The sequence below is a fragment of the Chionomys nivalis genome, chromosome 10 (genome assembly GCF_950005125.1).
Source record: "Chionomys nivalis chromosome 10, mChiNiv1.1, whole genome shotgun sequence".
NCBI lineage: Eukaryota > Metazoa > Chordata > Mammalia > Rodentia > Cricetidae > Chionomys > Chionomys nivalis.
The window spans coordinates 14233277-14257106 of NC_080095.1; the positions used below are offsets into that span (position 1 = coordinate 14233277).

At 53.0% G+C, this 23830-nt stretch overlaps 2 protein-coding genes across 6 annotated transcripts; both read right to left on the reverse strand.

Annotated features, from left to right (window-relative positions):
• Positions 1-1875: 1875 nt before the first annotated feature.
• Positions 1876-14471, reverse strand: Tedc1 (tubulin epsilon and delta complex 1). Of its 2 annotated transcripts, none has more exons than XM_057783346.1 (8): positions 14313-14471; positions 14133-14211; positions 13121-13323; positions 12730-12885; positions 12251-12349; positions 7583-7660; positions 7043-7222; positions 1876-5832 (listed from the first exon to the last, which is right to left on the reverse strand). In XM_057783346.1, the coding sequence occupies exons 1-8, from the start codon at positions 14445-14447 to the stop codon at positions 5503-5505; spliced, it is 1260 nt and encodes a 419-aa protein (XP_057639329.1). In that variant the 5' UTR covers positions 14448-14471; the 3' UTR covers positions 1876-5502. The 2 variants fall into 2 exon arrangements, with proteins under 2 accessions (XP_057639329.1, XP_057639328.1); XM_057783345.1 differs by having other exon boundaries at positions 7583-7669.
• A 2704-nt stretch (positions 14472-17175) lies between these two features.
• On the reverse strand, positions 17176-23274 carry LOC130882897 (cysteine-rich protein 1). Of its 4 annotated transcripts, none has more exons than XM_057783048.1 (6): positions 23202-23274; positions 18933-19004; positions 17695-17789; positions 17548-17605; positions 17399-17445; positions 17176-17284 (listed from the first exon to the last, which is right to left on the reverse strand). In XM_057783048.1, the coding sequence occupies exons 2-5, from the start codon at positions 18970-18972 to the stop codon at positions 17405-17407; spliced, it is 234 nt and encodes a 77-aa protein (XP_057639031.1). In that variant the 5' UTR covers positions 18973-19004; positions 23202-23274; the 3' UTR covers positions 17176-17284; positions 17399-17404. The 4 variants fall into 4 exon arrangements, with proteins under 4 accessions (XP_057639031.1, XP_057639029.1, XP_057639032.1 ...); XM_057783046.1 differs by lacking the exon at positions 23202-23274 and adding an exon at positions 20047-20064; XM_057783049.1 differs by lacking the exon at positions 23202-23274 and adding an exon at positions 19394-19454.
• Between the last annotated feature and the right edge of the window lie 556 nt (positions 23275-23830).

Here is a 23830-nt window from a genome sequence, read left to right on the forward strand (position 1 = left end):
CTTCCTTTTGCTAGACCCCAGAATCTCTCCAAGTCAGAAGGGGCCAATCAAAATAAAGAGCAGGCCTAGGCCCACTATGCTCGGTTCTCTTTACCACCTTCCCCTCATGCAGGGCACTCACCACTCCAAACAAGTGCGGCTGTCCTCATCCCACCCACCCTCCGCAGGCTTCTGTCAGGGTCTCAGCACACTGCAGCCTCCCTCTGCCCAGCACCCTGCACTGCACTCCCAGCTCCCTCCAGCCCACCTGCCCCACTGCATAGCGACTGTTCCCAGGTTTATGTTGTGGGCTCTCCACTCTGTCCCCACCCTGTCCCGACCCCATCAAAGAGTACCTGGTGATTTTTGGCCAAATGGCTAAGGGGGGAGATAAATATGGCCGGAGAATGAGAGAACCATGCAAAGGGTAAAGATGTCCCCAAACTCCCACCCCAGGCACCTAATACCCTAAGAATAGGGACAGCTCTGAGCCCAGAGTCCCTACAGGAAAAAGCTTCAGAGTCACCTGCAGGGAGGTCCCACAAGGCATGAGACTTGATGACCACACCTGGAGACATGGTATACAGAGGTTATGGGGTTGAGGGAACCAATGCCAAGAAGATGAAGGGAGAGAATGTTGGCTGTGTTGAGCTGTAAGTCCCTATTCTAAATACCCAATAATTTTTTTTCTGCAAATGAGCAAAAGCGGGTATGGGCCACAGACCTTCGAATGGCAGGAAGACCCTTCCTGAAGGAACGCAGTCTGAAGCAGGGAGTTGTCTGCCAGGCAGCCCCTTCTCTGACAGCTGGTGGCACTGCTCTCAAAGTTGCTGGCTGGTTTTAGACACTGCCATCACTCTAAGAATATGCCACCGTGACTGACTCCTAATCCAGGAGGGCTTGCCCCAGTCTCAACTACTCTCCACAACTCCACCTCTCTTGAAAGGCAGCATCCATGGCAAGATCCTGAAGCCATTCTCATGATGGGGAGAGGGCTGTCTCCACAGCAGTTCAGCAAGAAGCCAGTGGCGTCTGTGTGCGTCCTCTGCATATGCCTTATGGTTATACAGCTTGGCATTCTTGTGGGACTTCTAACAGTAGAGGTGGAATCATCTCTTTTGCCTGCTCTTGGGACCCTTTTCCTCTCACCAGCTTGCAATGCACAGCCTTGATGTGAGGTGTGTGCCTAGTCTTATTGTAACTTATGTCGTGTTTGGTTGATATCCTTGGAAGGCCTGCTCCTTTCTGAAGGGAAATGGAGGACTGGATCTAGGGGAGAAAGGAGTCGTGGGTGGGTGGGGGGAATCTGAGAGGAGTGAAGGGAGAGGGGCCTGTGGTTGTGATGTAATATATGAGAGAAAAACTTAAGGCGGGGGAGAGGAAGGGAGTCAGTGATGGGGGAACTGGGAGCTGTGCTGATTGGTGTAAATGGAATCCTCCATTAACATGTCCTACACCCCTCCTGGCTATGTAACCAGGCTGCTTAGCACAGCAAAAGGCTTCCTCAGAATAGTCTTTTATCTATTTGAGATTTGTATCTATCTGGGATTTGAGATTCGTGCTGGTCTGATAACACCGACAGGGGCAGCAGTGAAAACAGAACAGAGGTAGAAGGTGATGGGTGCTAGACTCAGACCCATCACCAGAAGAGATCTTGGAATTACCAAGCCTTGAAGTCTAAGGGTCTCAACACCCAAGGGTTAGGAACTGTAATGCTACCTTGCATTACCTGCTGCTACCACTGCTTCAAAGTTGAGTTTCACCAACTGTTGCATGGTGACTGCAGGCAGTAAAAAGCCAGAACAAGATTCCTCTAACCCGAGCAGCTGAAGCTGCCAGTCGCTGGCTCCTAAGGTGAGGACCCATGTACCTCTAGTTCCCAGGGCTTTGGGATACAAGCTTGAGTTTATCAGCCCATCAGGTTTCTGTACTCATGGGTCAAGGGTTCCTAATGCTAGACCTACTCACCTACAGATTTCCATGGAATAAAATGACCCCAGCTAGCTGCCAAGGACCCATGATTAAACAGGAGCCAGCTATCCCTGAGTTTCTCTCCTAAACGACCTAGACATCTCAGCCAAGGCTGACACAATAGGACACAGATGATGCTCAGTGTCACACAGGTATACATGGTCCGACCCATTTGCCCAGGTTGACTGACCCACACCATATGAAGGACGAAGCTATATACAGATAGCATCATCATGGGACGGTGTTGTCTAGAGTTACTTCTTTATAAGGCAAGGCTGATAAACCCAGAAAACAGATGTGACATGCAGGTTATGCGCCTAAAGTCAATGTTCAAGAGAACCTCAGCAGAGACCTTTCCAGCACCCACACCTCCCCTTGTTCTAGCATGAATTATGTGAATGAGGTTATTGTGTAAGTCTTTTCTGGTCGATTTATGCCTGGGTTTGTCTTCTGATACTAGGTACATCATCAATCTTGCCTTATTTTATGGCCTTGTTAAATGTCACACTAAAACACAAGTTTTTTGTTTTCGTTTCTCTTTTTTGGCTGAGACAGGGTTTCTCCGTGTAACATCCCCGACTACCCAGAAACTCGCCTATAGAGCAGCCTGGCCTAAAACTCAGGAACCTGCCTGCCTCTGCCTCCCCAGCACTGGGACTAATGGTGTGCGCCACAGCTCACCTAGCTTCAAGACCGAGCTACTACTCAGGCTTGCATCATTCTTGGTTCTCACAGAATCGTGGGTGTTTCTGTTTCCTGTAGTTAAACACCTGGCTACTGCCAGGGCTTCTGTGCACGTAGCACTGATTCTCTGGGAGAGGCCCAGAAGTGGTCCCTTCGATCCAATGAGTGCACCCACTTCTGGCTGGCCCTTAGCAAAAGCCTCCTCCCCATTCAACTGGTTGCCATGATGGCTTCCTCAATTCCTATCTTATATTCAGCTGCCATTATTTTTTAAGATTTATTTTGTACGTACATTGGGGTTTAGTCTACATGTCTGTCTGTGTGAAAATGTTGGATCCCCTGGACCTGGAGATACAGCTGTGAGCTGCCATGTGGATGCTGGGAATTGAACCCGGGTCCTTTGGAAGAGCAGCCAGTGCTCTTAACCACTGAGTCATCTCTTCAGTCTCCAGATGTCTTTTAATTGATACCCTGTTGCTCATCTCTATACCAAACCATTTACAAGTGTAGTTGACACTCCCAGCCCAAACTGTCTCTCCCAGACAGCCCCAAACAAGGAGATGGAGTCCTGTTTCACACAAGATAAACAAGTGTTTCACCACTGATCTGCATCCTATTATGTGGTCTTTAACAAACAGTTCTTAGCTTTGATAAGAGCTGAAACTACCAAAGTTCCCCTCACAGTCAGCAGATTTTGGTGTCAGGAAACCACCCCTGGTATTCCCCATGGCCTCAAGCAGGGAGTGCTTGTTTTTGCATATTAACCCAAGAAACAGACAGCATGTCCTCACTGGTTTCAGAACAGGGCCCCACTGTCCACCTGCTGGCCAGAGCTTTAGTCCTTGTGCCAGGCCTTGTGCCAGGCCTTAGATTCTCCTGACCTTGATCAGGTTGGGGTGTTAGAGACAATAAGATTGCTCTTCCCCAAAGTCAGGCTGCAGGTGGACCCTGGAGCGCCATGTGTCATCAATGGTGCGAGCTCACCCTAGGACCTCAGGGCCCACCAAGACGGTTGTATTTGGTTTTATTCTTACTTGGCTGTGTGGGAGCGCAGGACAGTGAGACCACAAATGTGCATTATTTTGAGCCCTTGTGTGGAAAAGCTGATACTGAGATCCTTGCCAAGTGACAAGTCCTGACAACCTGACCAAGGATGGGGCCCATGGTTGAGCTTTTGACATGCTCTTTTGTTTTTCGAGGCAGGGTTTCTCAGTGTAAGTCCTAGCTGCCCTGGAACCAGCTCTTGTATGTAGACCAGGCTGGCCTCGAACTCACAGAGATCCGCTTGCCTCCGCCTCCCGATTCCGGGATTAAAGGTGTGCACCACCACCGCTTGGCCAACATGCTTTCTTTCACATGGCCCACAGACCCGAGACCCAGGGAAGACAAAGCAGACACAATGTGGGATTCTGCCTGGAACCGATTAACTCCGCAGAGCAAATGGAGAAGTGACAGCTAGTAGCACTGGATCTGCATTTGGGTTTTTGTTGTTTTTCTTTTTTCTTTTTTTTTTTTTTTTTGAAACAGGGCTTCTCTGTGTAGTTAGTCCTGGCTGCCCTGGAACTCACTCTGTAGACCACACTGGCCTCAAACTCACTGAGATCCACCTGCCTTTACCTCCCGAGTGCTGGGACTAAAGGTGTGCACCACAACTGCCTGGCTGCATTTATATTTTTTTAAAGTCAAGCTCCAAAGGGCCACTGGAAGTCCTAGAGCAGGGCAGTTTTCAGAGGCAGGGAGCTTAACTGGACTTGTTTATAGCTCATATCACCATCAAAAGGAGCCAAGTTCCCATGTGTCCTGGACCAGAGCTGGAACCCACAGGTGGAAGCAGCAAGAAGAGCTAAGCAAGTATTAGCATGGGCAGGGGTTGCAGGCCAGGAGGGACAGCAGAGGCCCAGCAGCAGGCAGGAGGTTCCAGAGACTCCAGGAGCTACGTCATGAAAGTTAGGAAGGACCTGTTAGACACTGGTCCTCCAGAAACATGCTAGGAACAGTCACTGGAACAAACAGCATGGTGCCCTGCCTCAGGGCCAGAGGCCACCTGTATCAGAACTGTCACCCTAGGCATGAGCTGTCACTCTTACCATACGACACTAGGCAAGCAGGAAAACCCCATGAGAGAATGTTCTAGCAGAGGGTCCAGGGTGTCCAGAGTTGGATAGTAGCCTCAGGCCTGAGTTAGCAGGAGGCTAGAGGTTGCCTAGTGGGACCTACCACCTGCCCAGTGTCTGGTCAGTGTTTGGAGCTAGGGATAGGAAGGAAGGCAGGGTTAGAAACCACAGGACCCGCTTGGGCCCACTGGCTAGAAGCCTGGGCTAGGAGAGAGCCATCCCACCAGGCTGTGGGTACGTCCTGGACACAGGCTGCTTTGTGAGACCGAGCTTGCCCAGTGCCCAGCAGCCTTCAGAACAAAGGCCTTCTGTCTGCACTGCAGCTTCCCTCCTCTTCTCTCCCCAGCAGAGCCCCAGGGCTCCCATCCAGCTCCCCACACACAGCAGGCACATCCACGGCCCAGCACAGGAGGAGACTCTGCTACAGGAGGTATATGGCTAGAGAAACCAGAGCTGCTCCACTCAGGGGAGACCCAGTGCTTCCTGCACTGTGCAGCTGTGTGATTCCAGCACGGGGCCAACCATGCACCATGCATATCCCAGTATCAGAAGAGGAGGAAGTTAAAGGGCAGTGACAGAGGGCAACAACCTGGTGTCCCCAGAGACAGCTCTACCATGTATATATAGGTCCCCTCCAAACTGCTCTGGAGGACCAGCCCATGGTGACTCCAAAACTGTAGGCAACAAGGCCTGGACCTCTGCTCCTCTGAGACCCTACAAAGACCTCTACACAGGTGGGCACATCTTGGGGCCTTCAGTGTCCAGGAACCATAATCCAAATCAAGTCAGGCAGAGCACCAGCCAGCCTGGCCAGCTCCTGCTGACATTGGCTCTGTAGCTGGTGCAACACCTTTTTCAGACCGGCCTCCTGGGCGCTCAGGGTCCTGATCATCTCAGCTGCCTGTAGGCCTTGAGGTCCTGGTGACTGATCCTTACTTCTCACCAGCCGATGGGGTCTCTGGGGCTGGGTAGGGCCACTGAATGGCTCCCAGGATACCTGCAGGGCAATCAACTCCTGTTTGACAGCCTCCTGCAAGGCCCTCCTTGTGGTGCTCCACTCTGGCCCCTGACCTAGGCCTCCAACCTGCATGAGAGAAGACACACAGGCTCCTGAGCCAAGGGCAGCTCTGTTCCCAGGAGAACGGGTCCAGGTGCACCCAAAACCCCTGCAGCTCCAGAGCTGCAAGGCAAGGCATTAGTCCATGCATCATCCCACCATACAAAGCCAGGCCACCCCGGGACCCGTACAAAAGGCCTGGCTAGCCCAAAAGCCTTTTACCCTCACAAAGCATCTGAAGCCCATGCCAGAAGTAGCTGGGACACACGGACCCAAAACTCAAGAGAATCAAGATCCCTAATCTTAACCTCCAGGGCTCCTCACTGAGGACAGCTGGCTGTAGGACCGCTGGGCAGTTTCTAGCCTACCATGTCCCTCAAGGGTCTTCAGAACACAAGGAAGACTCCTGGGGACACCCGCTACTCCAGGATTTGGGGCAGCATCCCCCACCACCCTGTTTCACCCTCTCCTTCCTACTGCTATCTAGGAGGGGAATACCTGAGTGGGACTGACCCAGGGGGCATAGGGTACTACCTCTAACCCTTAGGGCAATCCCTAGCCAAAGACCCTGTGGGCAGCAGGTCTAAGTGAAGGTCACACTGATGAGGCCACTAACCCACTCCAAAGATCCCAGAGAGTCACCTTGAGTCCTGGGTGCTCTGCTGAATGGGCTCTGCCCTCACAGTTCTAAATATATATAAAATTCAGGATAAAATCTACTACCACTCCTGGGGTATCACCTGCTGTGAGGAAGAGGAAGAGGCCTCTGGCCCAACCACAGGCTTGCGGTCTGCGGCATGCCAGCCTCACTAGGGTGGAGAGTTGGAGGAAAAACGGTGGTTGCTCCGTATCTTCAAGGAGACTATGGAAGAGCTTAAGGGGAGCCTGTCTGCAGCTACCAGGAACTGCTGGGCAGGGGCAGAGTGGCCAACCAACCGATAATGCGCATGGAATGGGAGTACAGGCTGCCTACCTCTCTGTGGGAGTCCCCGGAGAAAATCTCAAGGTGACAGTGAAGGATAGCGGGGTCTCTTCCCTGCAACCCGTTTTTGGAATTTGCTGTTCAAGTGTATCACCATCAAATTTAATCCAAATAAGTAGGGTAATTCATCCAGAGACTTTGTCAAATGGTTAATCAAGACCTCCCACTAAAAGAGCCAGTCCAGACAGAAAAAAAGGAGGCAGAGTTGGAGCGTAGGTTGGGAAGAGTGGGCAAAGTAGCTGCCTAGGAGCTCACCTGGGCTTCCCATGCCGCCCTCCGGGGCTCAGCCACTTCCCGTAGCTCCTCCTGCAGGGCCTGCAACTCTTGTTTTACCAACTCCAGCTCACCAAGCCCACGTTCAGAAATCATGGGCAGAACCGTGGGCTGTGAGGTCACAGCAGGAGTCTCTGACAAGCAGGCATCCAGAACTGTATCCTGCAGAGACCCCAGTGAGATGGTCAGGGACAAGCACAGGCTTCAAGTGGGGACAAAAGATGCAGAGGTTGATGGGGCAGAGCATTCCCAGATCGCACTGCAGACAGGGCAGCTTCTGACTCCCTGGCTACTTCTCTGGCATTCAGAGAAGCACAAAAATCAGACCTCTGGGAGAACCAGAGATAAGGACCAGCAATATGAGGCTTCCACTGAGTACAGCCGATATCCTGAGCAGAAGCATCCCTTAGAGCCCTCGTCTCCATCTTCAAGGAGGGATATCTTCCAAACTCTACTCTCAATGAGCCTGGGACTCCTGGCCAGCGCCAGGAAGGGTTGGAACAGCAGGGAAGACGTCCTCACCATCCACTGCCAGAAGACCAGCTCACACTGCCGCCACTCCAGAGCTGCCCCCAGGCGTACGTTCTCACTCTCCAGCGCCTGCAGAAGCTAGAGAAGACACAGACTGCTGGGCCAGACTGCTCCCTGACCATCTCCTGAGTCAAGCTCTAGTCCAGGGGCCTTTGACCAGAGTCCTCTCTGCCCAATATTCCACCGACTAGAGGCTGTCCCAAAGGCTGCATAGATGGGAAGACCTAAGACTGGGGGGCCTGCTGGGCCAAACCCCCAAGGTAAGGAAGAGTTGATAGGTGATGGGGATTTGTGCATAGGGCAGGGGCAGGGGACAGAGTTGAGGCCTGCATAAGAGGGAAGGGCAGGGTCAGGTCAGAAGATAACCACTGCCCACCCTCAGCAGAGCAAAGCCTGCTAGTCCTGCACTAACAGCTGTGCCTCACAGACAGACAGAGTAAGCCCCATGCTCAGACCTCTCCTTCCTGAGGAACATCCACTGACTGGCTAAAGCCAGAAACCACTAGCTCCTTGTCTCCCTCCCTTCTAAGCACAGATCATCCAACACACCTAGAAGACAAGATGCTTGGTAATCTGTAAATGAAGGGTGCCTCTGGGTGCCCTGCAGGTGCCACATCTAGTCAGAGGCCCAACCCACACAGAACAAAAACGCTCCCACCCTTAACACCTTTATGGGGGCCCAGAGAGAGGACAGAAGACAGCACATGTCAAACTCTCTGGACCTAAGATCCCCACCCCTGGCTCCATAGAGAATGCAGAGTCTACAGCCTAAGAAACTGGGGAAATCTTGAATGTTAGCCAAGGCCAGTGTACTGGGGCAAGCACAACAGATTAGGGATTAGAGCCACCACTTGGTCATAGAAAGAGGTGTAAGGGGGGCTGGAGAGATGGCTCAGTGGTTAAGAGCACTGCCTACTCTTCCAAAAGTCTTGAGTTCAATTCCCAGCAACCACAGGTGGCTCACAACCATCTGAAATGAGATCTGATGCCCTCTTCTGGCCTGCAGGCAGACACACAGACAGAATATTGTATACATAATAAATAAATAAAATAAAATAAAAAAAAAGAAAGAGGTGTAAGGAGCCCGATCAGGGTGAGGAGGCACAGAGGGTGGTCCCCAGCCCTACCACCCAGCACCAAAGAGCAAAGGCCCCTAAACACACCATCGGAAGGGCAGATAAGACAGACTCTGAGAACAGTCCCCAGGAGGTCCAGTGCACCTCAACTGTGGGGTGTGGGCATGACGGAGGAACAAATAAGCCCTTTCACCTTCCCATGGCTCACCCTCAGTTCTGTATTCTGATGCAGCCCTCTCCCTGAACCTCCTCCCCAGCAGGAACAAGGACAGAGAGGGTACAAACAGAAGGCCCTGGATTCCACAGCAACCAAGGGAACTGACTAGCAATGCAGCATGCCTGGCTGCTAATACATCAGGCATATCTCATTCCAGAAACTTCTGGGACCTGTCTGCAGGTAGCTCAGATCCAGGTTTTGGTCAGCACCCCAACAAACACATGGAAAGAAGTTGATCTGGGGCCTTGGTCCACCTAACCATTGCTGTCCTGTTGGCAGAGTGCTTGTTTGTTTCCCAGCCGCCCAGACCCAAAATAATCACTCAGAAACTGTATTATTACAACACTGCTTGGCCTATTAGCTCATGCTTCTTCTTTTTTCTTTTTCTTTTCTTTTCTTCTTTTTTTTTTTTTGGTTTTTCGAGACAGGGTTTCTCTGTGGCTTTGGAGCCTGTCCTGGAACTAGCTCTGTAGACCAGGCTGGTCTCGAACTCACAGAGATCCGCCTGCCTCTGCCTCCCGAGTGCTGGGATTAAAGGCGTGCGCCACCACCGCCCGGCTTTTTTTTGGTTTTTCGAGACAGGGTTTCTCTCTAGCTTTGGAACCCATCCAGGAACTAGCTCTTGTAGACCAGGCTGGCCTCGAACTCATAGAGATCCGACTGCCTTTTGCCTCCCAAGTGCTGGGATTAAAGGCATGCACCACCAACACCTGGCTAGCTCACACTTCTTACTGGCCAGTTCTTATATCTTTTTTTAAAATTTTAAAAATATTTATGTATTTATTTATTTATTTATTTATGTATGTATGTATGTATACAATATTCTGTGTGTATGCCTGCAGGCCAGAAGAGGGCACCAGACCTCATTACAGATGGTTGTGAGTCACCATGTGGTTGCCGGGAATTGAATTCAGGACCTCTGGAAGAGCAGGCAATGCTCTTAACAGCTGAGCCATCTCTCCAGCCCCCAGCTCTTATATCTTAAATTAACCTATTCCTATTATTTTACATTTTACAAGGGTCATGGTTTACCGGCAAGATTACAGTGCTTCTGTCTCATGGGGTGGAGGGGCTAAGCTACATGGCGTCTCACTGACTCTGCCTACTCTCTCTCTCTTTTCCAGCCTGGCTATATTCTGTTAAGCCATTGGCCGAAAGCAGCTCCTTTATTAAGCAATAGCAATAAAACATATTCACAGCATACAGAGGGGAATCCCACATCACTGTCCAGTCCTGCATCATCAGCACAGGCCAGCTGAGACTAGAGGTGTCTTAACTCCTCTACCCCACCCCTAGAGTGGTCCTCTAGCAAAGCCCCAGGCAGTGCTGAGCTTTACCAAGCCACATTTAAAAGGGGGTCAGATCCAAAACAGCAGACCCTCCATGACACAGAATAGCAACAAGATATCCAACAGGAGTCCCAGTGAGAGCCCATTATTAATGGTGTAGCAGAAACTAGAGGCCTCCAGCCAGACCAATGAGTCATAGCAATGACCACTTGCAACTAAAGATGAACAGACTAAAGGGGATAATGTGTGACTCAATGGGCCACTCAATACGCCCTGTAGCCCGCCCCCGAGACAGATGTGCCGTAACCCTGCTGGTAAACCATGAGCCTTATGGTAAAATATAAAATAATAGGAACGAGCCGGGCGGTGGTGGCGCACGCCTTTAATCCCAGCACTTGGGAGAAAGAGGCAGGCGGATCTCTGTGAGTTCGAGACCAGCCTGGTCTACAAGAGCGAGTTCCAGGACAGGCTCCAAAACCACAGAGAAACCCTGTCTCGAAAAACCAAAAATAAAATAAAATAATAGGAATGATTAATTTAAGATATAAGAGCTGGCCAATAAGAAGCGTGAGCTAATAGCCCAAGCAGTGCTGTAATAATACAACTTTCATGACAAGATTCTTCTCTTCTTCTTCTTTTTCTTCTTCTTTTTGTTTTGTTTTGTTTGGTTTTTGGCTTTTCTTTTAAATTTGGTTCTGATTTGGGGGGAGGCTGCAAGCGTAGAGGGCAGATTCAAGGAGCCAGGGAAATAGGTGAGATCAGAATGCATCATGTAAAATCTACAAAGATCAATAAAAGTAAAAAAATAAAAAGGGGTCAGAGCCAGGGTAGACAAGGACCCTCAAATGTTGTTTCAGCACCTCAAGGCCAAGCACTGGCCCTAACAGGCTGGGCCCAGTCCAGGATCTGTCCAGGTCCAGCTGGCACCAAGAGCTAGACACCTTACCAAGTGAGCACCCCTGGTTCACAGCAAGGCAAATCACCCAGAGCCCAGAAGCCCAGAAGTGGAATCTGCCAACTAGCCTTGTAGTGTGAGCCCAGGAGGATGAGAGAAAGCAGGGTTCCAGCCATTTGTCCCTCAGCCCATGATCCTCCAGTCCCACCCACCCAGCCATAGGAGCCTTAGATAAGGTGGAGAAGTTCAATCTTGGGCTCGAGTAGAGGCAAAGAAGGGATTTGGACCTGGAAGAAGGGGTCACCTGGCCCAAGTTCCAGCTCGGCTGCAATACATGCCCAATGCCAACAGCCAGCTAACCCCTAGGGAGGTCTACAGTCCAGCCCCTAAGTGGTGACCAATGCTGGACCTCTCCCGTGAACCTCAGAGATAAGCTGACCAAAAGGAAGAAGCCAGTGATGATGGACAGGGCCCTAGAAAGGCAGGCAGGAAGGTGAGGGAGGGAAGGCAAGTGGAAAGAACTGGATATACTGGGAGAAGCTGGGGATGGGGCCAGAACTGACACTCTTCCCAGCCTCAGACAGAAGGCACTGTCTGCCTGAGGCCACGTTATCACTGGGTCTCATGGCCTGCTATCCTCCAGGTCTGTGCTAAGATTTAGATCTATTTGAGACCATCAGGAGGGGCCCATTGCCCAAGGCAGCCATGGTTGGGAAGAATCAAATGGACCCTGGGCAACAAGACAGGACTGAGGCCTACAAATATCAGCACTTGTGCACAGATCTACCCCAGTAGACTTCCCCAGAGACCCTGTGAGTCTAGGCTCTGAAGAGCAGCTCTCTCCACTCACTCGGCCTTTAAACACCTCCAGATACATCAGTCAGGCAGAGCTAGCCGCCCATTTCAGACCGAGATCAGTGTTCCTCCAAGCCAGCTGTCCCCTCCTGGACACCACATCCCTCCAACCCGGACCTTGTCTGGCCAAATAACGGGCATATACAACACCTAGTCTTCCTTCCTGGACAGGCGTACAATCAACAGGACAGGGAGAATCCTAAGGGACACACCGATCACCCACCACAGCAAATGACAGTGAGTTTGGCAAATACCCAGAGACACAGAAGTCAAAGCCTAACACCAACCCAGGTATTCCCCAGTAGACCACACCCTAGCAACCCTCACCTGCTGACTGCTCTCTGGGTCTCTGAGCATCTCTGTTTCAGCAACAGAAAGATGGTCAAGGTTCTGCTGGCTGTGACATCCACGGGTGTACAGGTGGATCTGCAACAAGCAATGCACCCAGGCTGGGGAGCCACTCCCCAACAAGATCTCCCTTAGCTGGATACAGGCACCTTCGAGACCACTCATAGCCAGGAAGGACAGAGCTGGGCTCAGGGCAGCTCTGTAACGCTGGGGGTGGGGGCTGCAGAGGAGGAGCACTAGACAGTTTCACTGAGGACTTCCACACCTTACTCACCAGGACAGAGGTAAGGCAGGGTCCTGCTCTACTTATAAAGGGGAGACCTAACCTATAGGCCAGAGCTGGGGGAAGTCCAGCAGTCCAGTGAGCCAACAGTGAGGACAGAGCTGGACCACAGGGAAAGGGAGCCTGGGGCACAGGGCAAATGGGCCCAGTGTGAGCAGCCATAGGGCTGGACTACCTTGCTGAGCAGGGCGCACTGCTCCTGCTGACTGGAGATCAGGCGTCGCCACCTAAACCGCAGCTTTCCCATCAGCCATTCCACTAGTCGGAGATCCACCGGAGTCTCTGTTTCCACATGTGGTGCAGGAGGACCAGGGATGGCCAGGGCCTCACACTAGAGAGGGAACAAGAGTCAGCCCCTGCTATACACCCCATCTCGTGCTAAAGAAAGGACCAGGAGGAGGAGGTGCGCTACCAGCATAGAATCAGTCCGCTATAGTCTCAGCCAGGAAGATGGATGAGCCCGGCTGAGGACCGCACCAAGGGTAGGTACCATATGACTTGGGACCACAGAGAAATCCAGGGTTTCTGAGCAAAGTTCGGCTCAGACACCCTCACTACATACTCACCTCATACTGGGGCAGCTGATCACCCAACTGCACACGGGTCTGGGCAAGCAGCTGCTCAAGGAAGGGTCCTCGTGCCAGAAGCCAAGACAGGGCCAGCAGCAGTTCCCGGCTTCTCTGAGAACTGCCCTCAGGAAACTGTACCAGTGCAGACCTGGGGTAGCCCTGGGAGTCCAGTGCTGACTTCACCACACGGGCTTGAGCCTCTGGAGTAGGAAATCACCAGATTAGGGGGTGCCAACCTGGAGGTGTCACCTGAGTCCTTCTGGGAAACTGAGAGCCAGCTGATTGGACAAAGGAGGCCCAGGGGGAAGGATTTCTGTGAATGGCGGGCTCAGGGTCTAGTCAGTCTCAGAGCCACTGCTACTCAGGAGAGCGAGGGAAGAGGGAATAGAAAGCGAGGCTTAAGGAAGTGGGTGGGGCTGGAGAGATGGCTCAGAGGTTAAGAGAATTGGCTTCACTTCCAAAGGTCCTGAGTTCAATTCCCAGCAACCACATGGTGGCTCACAACCATCTGTAATGAAATATTCTGTCCTCTTCTGGCCTGCAGGGACATATACAGGAGGACCACTGTATAGTTAATAAATAAATAAATCTTTTTTTAAAAAAAAAAAAAAAAGAAGTGGGCGGGGCAGTGCTGGCGGAGAGAGGGGAAGGGACAGGTGTCTGCAGAAAGGGGGCGCTGAAGTTGAACACAGAAGGGTAGACAAAAGAGGAGCTTTAGCCGGGTGGTGGTGGCGCACGCCTTTAATCCCAGCACTCGGGAGGCAGAGGCAGGTGGATCTCTGTGAGTTCGAGACCAGCCTGGTCTACAGAGCTAGTTCCAGGACAGGCTCCAAAACCACAGAGAAACCCTGTCTCGAAAAACCAAAAAAAAAAAAAAAAAAAAAAAAAAGAGGAGCTTTAAAGGTGCGTGACTTACCGAGCTGAGCTGAGCGAGGTCGACCGAGTTGGGGGAGTGGGGGAGTGGAAATAAGGGCCCTGGGGCGTGGCTTTCTGAGAGGGCAGGGCTTACCTGGAGCAAGGTCGGTCAAGGTATCTTTAGCAGCAAGCGGTGAGAGCACGCGTAAGAGAAGCTGCCAGAGCACTGGAGCCTGCAGCGAAGGAGTTTGTACACAGCGGGTGTCAAGTCTCACCAACGTCGGCCCAGGACAACGCCTTCCCCGACCCCGGCCGCCTACCCTGATAGCCTCACCGCCTCTGGACGGTCAAACTTCGCGCGGCGGAAGATTTCAGGGCTGGGCCCAGCGGGCAGAGATCGACTCAACGCAGCGATAGCTTCAGGAAGGGCCCCGGCCGCCCCTTCCACCCGGTGCCTCCGCCGCCCCATGCAGCCAGCACCAGGCAGCCTCGGATCGCCCGCCCGGGCAAGCCGGACCCAGCGACCAATCAGGGCTCGGGCTGGGACCCGCCCTCTGCGCCCAGGCCCAATGAGCGGTGACCGGCGTTTGAATGCCTACCAGTCTGTCCCGTAGGCAGGCACTTCCGGGGTCTGGGTGGGGCCGCGGGTTTGCCAGCTCCGCGGACTTTGGAACGCACCAATCAGCACCTCTGATTCCCAACCTCCCAGGCGGCTCCCGCCGAGGGCGCGCATGCGCACGAGTGTCCCCTGGAGGCGCAGGGAAAGAAGTAGGGCTCCACCCAAACACGGAGGGAGTGTCTCTGCGGAGCCGCCCAGGAGCTCGCCGCCAGGGGGCGCCAGGGACCCGCGAGGAGAAGCCGAGCCCGGCAAACCGGGTGGGGAGTTCCGGGGGCCACGTCGCCAGGAGTCTCTTGAGAAAGCCATCCTCGCTCTCCTGTACAATCCCAGACCTCCTTGTCCCCATTTTCATCCTTCCTCCAGCCACTAGAAGACTAGTTTTTGAGGAAAATTCTCCACTTTAGAAAAGGGTGCGGCCATCTCCTTTAGGGTTGAACTTAGTTTCGCGCACTACAGTGTCAATCCTGGTAAGCCGTGAGAACCCTGCGAGGAAACATGTAGAAGTACACAGCAGCTACATGGCAACAGCAGAATGAACCCAGACTCCAACCTGATGAACGGGTTAAGACGCCGCACCACAAGCAGGCAGCAATTATGCTCAGCAATGGGCATGAGGCTGGTACGTGGCCACAGCCTTTACCAGAACATTCTCTGTGGGAAGCCGGGGACGAAAGACCACTTCAAATGTTCCAGTGCGTGCGGAGGAGGGCCGGACAAAGGCCAGACGCTGCCTACGGGGATCCGGGGATCTGCAGGCTACGGAAGACCGGGCGGATTGTGGGGGCGGGGCCTGTACGCTTGAGCGGGCACAAGCTAAGCTTTGTGTGCTCGATGTCACCAGAAATAGCTGGGACTATGCACAGTACTGTGTGCGCTCTCCATCTCAATAAAGCCGGGAAAGAGGGAGAGGGTGCGATGCGGAAGAGGAAACTGAGGTGAGAGGGAAGGGCAACGGACCCTAGGCACCTGCCACCGTAACCGCAGCTACAGAATGGCCACGCCCTCCGGAAGTGCGGGACCGTCGGCCCACCTCGATCTTAACCTTCCGTGTGCTCCTGCTCCGCACTTTACCCCTCCCCGCCCCCGCATATGACTTGCTGCAGACTTTCCTCTGCTCATCTGGTGCCTTGGGCCATTCTGCCTCGGGTGTTCTTCTTCCTGGGCCCTTGCCAAGCAGCTAGGGCTGCTGGTGCCAAATAGCCAAGCCCAGCTAGACCCTACTTGCTCCTACCGCCCTGGGTCTAGGACCCTGCTTCTGCACAGGCTTGTGCATACCGTCACACTTCACAGCGCCCTGAAACCTTAAGCTCAAAGATCTTGGCTACTGTGCCAAGGAACTCCTAATACACCCCTAAGGAGCCTTTTGTCTCTCGAGGCCTCTTTGCAATACTATGCTCTTGCCCCACCTGACCTGCTCGTTCCTACAGGCCTCAGGTTGCTGGGAATTCACTCCAAGTCTGCCCTCGTTGGGAGACATGAAACTGGGTACGGGGGGCTGGGGTTATGAGGAAGGCAGGGTCCTCGAAGGTGGGAGAAACCAGGGGAAACGGAGCTTCTGCCCTTCACCCATGCCTTTTCCAGGTCCTCTGCAGATGTTGGACACCCAAGACCTGGAGGTCTGTCCCAACACCCATACCCCTCCCAGCTGGAAACTCTTAAGATTTCAGGTTTAGCCGGGGCCATGGTGGCACACGCCTTTAATCCAAGCACTCAGGAGGCAGAGGCAGGCAGTCAGATCTCAAGACCAACCTGGTCTACAGAGGGAGTTCCAGGACTGGCTCCATAGCTACTGAGAAAACCTGTCTCAAAAAAAAAAAAAACTCAGGTTGACCTATTCTGCACTGTTGTAACCTAAAGCACTATGACGTCTACCCGTTGGGATTCCAGAATCACCCAGTAAAACACACATACACACACAGACGGGCACTTACAGGACTCACCAACAGCCTATCAGGCTTGTTCCTGCAGTACAGGTGCCAAAGACTAAGGCAGGCAAAGCCCAGGGGCACTGCTAAGATCTGTGTGGCATTGTTAAGTCCAAAAGAGTCTTGAAAGGCCAGTGGCATGGGGGAAGGGGAAGCTGAGAGTTGCCGGGCTCTACATAAGTTTCCAGAGAGCCGGCCCTCAAATCCCAGCAGAGCACCAAGTCACCCAGAGCGGAGCGTTCCTGGGGGGGGGGGGAGCGCAGATGTGGATGTGGTATCTGTTGAGCAGCTGCAGAACATCCACAAGGGTGCACTTCTGGGGACAGGGTGGGGTTACAGGAAGTGGAAATGGAATAGGCTAGAAGTCCGCACAACTCCCACGAAAGAATCTCAGAAAGGGAACCATATCAGCTCCCACTGATTCACCCTCTGAACTGTGGCCAGCCCCACCCACTCCCAGGCTCCATGTTCCTGCTGACCCTGTTGGCCAGGGCCTCACCCCAGGCCAGAACCACTAAGGAACTTTATGGATTCTGAAGTCCTGCCCCGAAGTGGCGCTCCCCCAGAGGGTAGTGGGCAGCAATGTCTACAGCAGCAGGAAAAATTAGTGTCCTGCATTCCCTCCAGCACACACTGGTAGACAAACACACGGGTCTTCCAAAAGATCAGGTTTATTAAGGGCATGAAGGGCTACTGAGAGCCCCCGCTGTCCAAGGTTAAGGCCTGGCACGTGCCTGGGCGGGTAGGGAGGGTTCCCACAACCTGTAAGGAGAGACAGAGACAAACGTGAGTGCATGTCCAAGTTTCCTTACTCCACCAGGGCTGACCTCATCCTGTAGACAGGCGGACTGGGTGGGATTGGAGATGGGGCTGTACCTGGATCTACTTGAAAGTGTGGCTCTCGGCTCCACCTCTCCCAAAGCCTGAAAACAAAACAAAAAAAAAACAGAAAATGAGATCAATAGGTTGGGGAAGGGGGTCAGTTGAGGTGAGAGGCCTGTTAGGGAAGAGGCCCAGCAACATACCTTTGGGACCAAACATGGCTGAGTAGCAGGGATGGTTGCAGTAGGGCTTGCCTTCATGCTATAAGGAGAAGAATATGAGGGGATGCCTTCACCCCAGCTCCCACGGCCCCCCTTCGTTCCTCCCTCTGCCATCTAGCAGTCCCTTACCTCGGCATGGCTCCCAGAGGTCAATGTCTTTCCACATTTCTCACACTTCAGACAGGGGCGATGCCAGTCCTTGCCTAGTGATGTCACTCGCTCAGCTGCAAAAGCACAAACCCACTGAGACCCTGGGGGCCCTGCATATCCCTTCAGCTGCACAACACATACGCGCTTCATTCCCTCAGTGTGGTAGGTTCCCCACCCTGGGTCCTCAGACTGCCCTGAGCTCCATAGAGGGGCACCTCCTATAGCACAAGCCAGAAGGGTCCTCCTGCGGGAGGGATATTTTCTTTTCCTCTCTCTCTCTCTGTCTCTCTCTCTGTGTCAGATATTTTGAGACAGGGTTTCTCTGTGTAACAGCCCTGGCTGTCCTGGAACTTGCTTTGTAGACCAGGCTAGTCTTGAATTCACAGAGCTCTTCCTGCCTCTGCCTCCCAAGTGCTGGGACCAAAGGTGTGGGCCACACCACCTCAGTTCATTGGTGGGACATTTTCAAGCGCTACCACAGGGATGTGACCCCCTGAGCGCTTGTAGGGCTGGAGCGGAGCCCTACAGACTTGAGGGACAAGGCGGGATGGATTTGGGGAGCAGGTCTAGAGAGTCTAAGGCTAGGTCGCGAATGGGTTAAGTCCTCTGACCTCTGCGCTGGTGGCTGAATAAATGAACCTGGGCGCGCCCTTCTCTACAACAGGAACAAGGGGACTTGACTTAAACACCCTCTTGTGGGAGCCCTGGGGCGCGCGAAGAGCAAGAAAACCAGCACCCCAGAGATTGCGCTCCCGGACGTGGTTTTCCGTGTCTGTTTCTACTTAGGGTTGGGAGGGGCCGCCCCAGTCCCGCGTTCCTTCCTTTCCCGCGGGGACCCCGCCCAGGACACGCAGAGAGAAGGCGGGAGAGACAGACCAGCGGGATCCAGAGGCGAGGATCACAGAGAAGGGGGAGACCCAAAAGCATGGGAGTCATGGAGATCTGGAGACCCAGAGGCAAGGAGGCTAGAAAACCGACCCAAAAGCATTAGACAAGTGGGCATAGATGTCGGTTCCGTTTGATACCAAGTTGTCCCACCCTCACTCCGCAGGCAAGGTTCATGGGTTCGATCCAAGGCGATTCCCCGAACTCTAGGCGGCACTGCCGCCCACCTGCACAACCCCAGAACTATCCGCCTCCAGGCAACGCTTCCGCGTACCGCCTGCAGTGCGCCCGCGGGCATGTAGAGAAAGGCTGGGACACCCAAGCATGCTCACCGAAATACACCTCCTTGTCGCACTTGGGACACTTCGGCATGGCGGAGCTGAGTCCTACACAAGTGGCTGCAACTAGAAGGAAGTAGGTAGTAAGCTCTGGACTGGGTGGCGTCCGCCTGGTCCGCGCTTTTCAGGGACCCCACGGCCCTGCCCTTTAAGGCCCCGCCCCCGCCCCGCCCCGCCCCCTGAGTCCGGGACTTGGACCCCTGGGATCTCTGATCCTAATCAACTGGCCAAGAATGGTCATCTGGTCCATGCTCGCCTCTGGCAGGACAAACTGGCCAAGTGCCATGCAGGGGCGCCGAGTCTTCTGGGGACCCTCTGAGGAGCCAGGCAGCTCCCGCCGGCCCAGGCCCCGCCCCTTGCCTGGGGCAGGGCGAGTGTGCTGTGCCGAGCAGGGAACCTTAGGTCCTTCCCTCAAATGATGAAGCGCCCTATCAGGACCACCTTGAGCCTTGCACCTGCGAGAGCCCCGGTGGGCACAGGAAAATTCTGAAGTTCAGATAAAGCCTGGTGAGGTGCGATTGTCCTTTCCTACTAGAACTGGTGAGACCAATATGGTCTCTAGGGTGAAACCCTGTTTTAAAACACACACACAAGCCGGGCGATGGTGGCGCACGCCTTTAATCCCAGCACTCGGGAGGCAGAGGCAGGCGGATCTCTGTGAAACTCACAGAGACCAGCCTGGTCTACAAGAGCTAGTTCCAGGACAGGCTCCAAAACCACAGAGAAACCCTGTCTCGAAACCCACCGCCCCCCCCAAAAACACACACACACACACACAAAAATAAATAAAAGTAAAATAAAATGCAAACAGATGCAAATTATCATTCAAGGGTTCTGCACTTATTTTGAACCTGCCGTCTCCCAGAAAGAAAGTTGAGGGCATTGAGAGTGTCTCGGCCTTGTAGCCCAGCCCCTCCCAGACTTTCCCAGATCTAACCCATGCAGACGCCAGGAGGTCCACCTGGTTATAGGCAAGTAAATAGCCTGACCTTTGCCAGGCGACTGGACTGCGGCCACAGTTTCACCAGGGGAATTCAGAAGAGGGGACTCTCTTCCAGGAAAGCCCTTCCTGCCACAGGGACAACAGAATCTAAACTTGAGGATCCACCAACTTGAGGTTGGAGACTAGAGGTCAGGTCAAGACAAGGAATGCAGGCGAGGCCACACCCAGGTCGCTGCTTCCCTGATCCCTGGAGGTACAATCAAAGAAGAACGGGTTAGTCCTTATCTCAGGGAGAAGCTGCTGTGCTCAGCAGTCCGAGTCCACCGCCCAGCTAAGGAGGCTGTTGAGCCGTGACTGGTACCAGGTAGAGACTTGCAGACCAGTGTGCTCACCACACGCAGGCCTTCACCAGGATTGGGGCTCTGACCATTGCCTAACTTTGATACTGTGATTGCTGTTAGCTGGGCATTCAGCTCCCACCCTTCATCTCCCTGTTCTGCGGAACTTCCTACCTGTCCCTAACACATGGACCTCCTTACACACACTGTTACCAGAGTCCTCTCCTCTTGACACACTCCTCTCAAAACAAGACCTCATCTCAGGGCCAGTCCAGGTCCATCGTTGGCAATGCCAGGGACCCTGTGTCTGAGCCCATCTTCAGTTCTGGCCCTGTGCCACGGATCTGGGGTACGTCATCTCACTGGCTGGGGTGGGGGTCAGAGCTCTCAGCTGTGGCATCACTGTGTGGCACCATGTGTCTAACCCAAAGGCCACACTTCAGCAACTACCCACAGACTCGAACTCCCCTCCCCCAGCACACTCTACCCTCCTCCCAGGGACCCTAACTTGAGGGCACAGTTTTGCCCCAAGCTGGCACCCCACAAATGCCCAGCTCCACAAAAGCATTCTGAAGCTCTTTACTACCAGGCTTTGGGGGTTCTAGAGTGGGGGTTCTAGAGTGGGGGTTCTAGAGTGGGGGTTCTAGAGCAGAGATGCACACAGTCCCTCCAAGGATAGATTCCTATTCCCTAGCCTACCATTACTTAAGATGCAACGAGAGGGCTGGGTTGGCATTCCTGAGTAGTTTCTGGACTTAGGGTCACCAGTTCAACCCTCCTCTAGTCATTTCTCATAGTCCTTCAGTCCTTCTGTTGAAAAAGAGGTCCAAACTGCTGTAGCCCCGGAGCTAGTCTACAGAGGAGGAGAGGAGGGCATGGAAGTAGGGGTGTGCAGCTGCTCTGGAAGCAGGGAGCTGAGTAAATCCTTGGTAAAATAGAGAGGCCAGGGGAGGACTAGAACCATCTGGAAGGGTGGTGTCTCTGCTGTCACAGATTTTGGGGCCTGGCCACACAGAGAGCACACTATCTCACTGTCCATAGAGTGCCAGGGGCGTGCACTGGGTGGAGGCACAGGGCACCTGGCACGTTGCCTGCCTCTAGTGGGGGTGTGTGCCAGAGGCTGAGTACTTGGATACACACGCACAACCTGGGGCCTGCAGGCGTACCTGGGGCGGGGGATGGCCTTTGGGATGGCTCTAGGGTCATGTGTGATCTCAAAACAAATGGCTGTCCATGTTTCTAACCAGCTGCACCCAGGTACTCCCTGACAGTCCCTTCCCAGGTCTCACTCAAGAGACGCTTGCTAAGGCAGGTCAGTCAATAACCCTGACCACGCTCCTTCCACCCACTGCCCCACCCAGAGATAGCTCCTTCCTGGATTCAGGCCCTGCCCTGCACTAGGGAACCCTCACAAAAAAACAGAATGAGTCTTCTCGGCCTTCCCTAATGTTGTTTTCTGTTTCCATGGGCACGGGAGGTGTGCCAAGGCAGGGCCCAAGGGCTGATATCTTCTTTGTTGGTACATAGCAGTTTTCCCAGACATTCGCGTCAGACACATCCGACAAAGATAATACACAAGCTGGTACAGCTCCACAGGCTGAAGTAAGTGGATCACCTCTTCGATGTCCTGCTCAACAGAGTGAGATCTTGTCAAGAAAGAAAGAAAAGGAAGGGAGGAAGGAAAAAGAGAACAAAAGAAAAACAGGGAAAAAAGCCAGGGATGCTAGGCTGTGGTGGCACACACCTTTAATCCCAGCACTCAGGAGATAGACGCAGGGGGATCTCTGTGAGTTCAAGGCTAGCCTGGTCTACAGAATGAGTTTCAGGACAGCTAGGGCTACACAAAGAAACCCTGTCTTGGAAAAAAAAAAGAAACCAAAAACAAAACAATATAAACAAACAAACAAACAAAAAAAACCCAGCAAGGGATGGAGTGATAAAGTAAGGAAAAACCATCTTTGTTTACTTAGTCCCTCAAAACCATGGCTGCCTTGGAAACACATTGGAGATTTCTATGACCTTGACCATGGCCCAGATGTATTGAACAGAATACTTAATGTTAACAAACTTAATATAAACTAAAATAGCTGAAGAATGTATAAGTAAAACTAATTGTTCATAATTGTCTGAAATAATTACTATGTTCTGTCAGAAACAAATGTTTCAAGGTTACTTTGACCCTCACCTAACTTTGATGTGAGTTATGGCTTTGGTGGGTTTTTGCTTTTACTGGCTCTATCCCAGGAGGGCAGTAGTGGTGCACACTTTTAATCCCAGCACTTGGGAGGCAGGGACAGGTGGATCTCTGTGAGTTTGAGGTGAGCCTAGTCTACAGAGTGAGTTCCAGGACAGCTAGTGCTATAAGAGAAACCCTGTCTTGAGAGGAAAAAAAAGAAGAGGAGGAGAAGGGAAAAGAGAGAAAGAAGGAAAGAAAGAAAGAAAGAAAGAAAGAAAGAAAGAAAGAAAGAAAGAAAGAAAGGTTCTACTAGGTCCCCACCCACACCCCCAGCTGTACCAAAAGACTTCGAGGCATGAGTCTGCTCTTAGCCTGAGAACTTTTTCAGCATTTGAAGGTAGAAGCAAGAGGATCAGGAATTCAAAGTCAGCTTCAGCTATATAAAACATTAAGGCCAGCCTGGGCTAAATGGCTAAATGAGACCCTGACTCAAAAAAAAAAAAAAATGACAAAACATACACGCACGCACATTGATACACACACATGCCACATGCACCTCACCCCCCCCCCCTCTCTCTCTCTCTCTCTCTCTCTCTCTCTCTCACACACACACACACACACACACACACAGAGAGAGAGAGAGAGCGCACTTTCAAAGTTCAAAGCTGGCTCCCCTAGTGTCAGCAATGTTCCCCTGCTCTGTTCCTCTCTAGACCACTAGCCTTAGCCCTCAGCCCAGCTCTTGGCTGAGGCTCAGCTGGTGCCCAAGTCCTGCTAGCCTTCCTGAGGCCCAACCCCACACTCACCTGCTTCCTCTGATTCCAGGCTATTCCTGGAGGAGGACAAGCAACCAGGACTACCGAGCCAAGGAGGCCTGAGGTGCGCCGCATGCACAAGCACTCACAGGGCACACATTGAGCTCCCGACTGCTTGTACCAGGGCAACCCAGAGGGTGTCGGGGAGGGGAGCCTGCAGAATTCACATGTCTGCCCAAGCCTTCTCTGCACACACCCATGCGCCCTCCACTGGCTAGGATACCATGCCCTGAGGCCAGCCAGAGAAGGTAGGTGTGGGCCCTGTGGGCTGATGACCACTGAGGAATCTCAATACCCGCTCCATCAAGAAAGCTCAGTGACTCAGGGAAGAGCCTCTTGGTGTGGCAAACACTACCCTCATCTCCCGGTTCTGCTGGAACCTGACCGAGGATGTAACCACATGTGGCAATGTTCATTCAAGAGCTGGAGGCCACCCGAGCCTGGCCTATGTGCTCAGCTCTCAGGTGCACAGACCACCCGCACACACTCAGAGAAGCACAGGCCTCCCTAGGGCCCGCCCTCCCTCCCGCCCTCCCTCTCCCTTCCCTCAGACCAGTTGAGGACATTTACAAGTTCCCAGGGCCTATTTTCAGCAGCTTGCCTCAAGGGACCCCCGTCTG

What these genes read in the sequence shown, in the direction of transcription:
- Tedc1 (XM_057783345.1), bottom strand. Translation starts at nt 14,447, where the DNA reads ATGGGGCGGCGGAGGCACCGGGTGGAAGGGGCGGCCGGGGCCCTTCCT. An exon ending in CTTGACCGACCTTGCTCCAG is followed by an intron (nt 13,324 to 14,132) that starts GTAAGCCCTGCC and finishes TTCCTACTCCAG; the next exon opens with AGGCTCAAGCCCGTGTGGTG. An exon ending in ATCAGCTGCCCCAGTATGAG is followed by an intron (nt 12,886 to 13,120) that starts GTGAGTATGTAG and finishes TTCCCTCTCTAG; the next exon opens with TGTGAGGCCCTGGCCATCCC.
- LOC130882897 (XM_057783048.1), bottom strand. Translation starts at nt 18,972, where the DNA reads ATGCCGAAGTGTCCCAAGTGCGACAAGGAGGTGTATTTCG. An exon ending in CGACAAGGAGGTGTATTTCG is followed by an intron (nt 17,790 to 18,932) that starts GTGAGCATGCTT and finishes GTGCTTTTGCAG; the next exon opens with CTGAGCGAGTGACATCACTA. An exon ending in AGCCATGTTTGGTCCCAAAG is followed by an intron (nt 17,446 to 17,547) that starts GTATGTTGCTGG and finishes TTTTGTTTTCAG; the next exon opens with GCTTTGGGAGAGGTGGAGCC.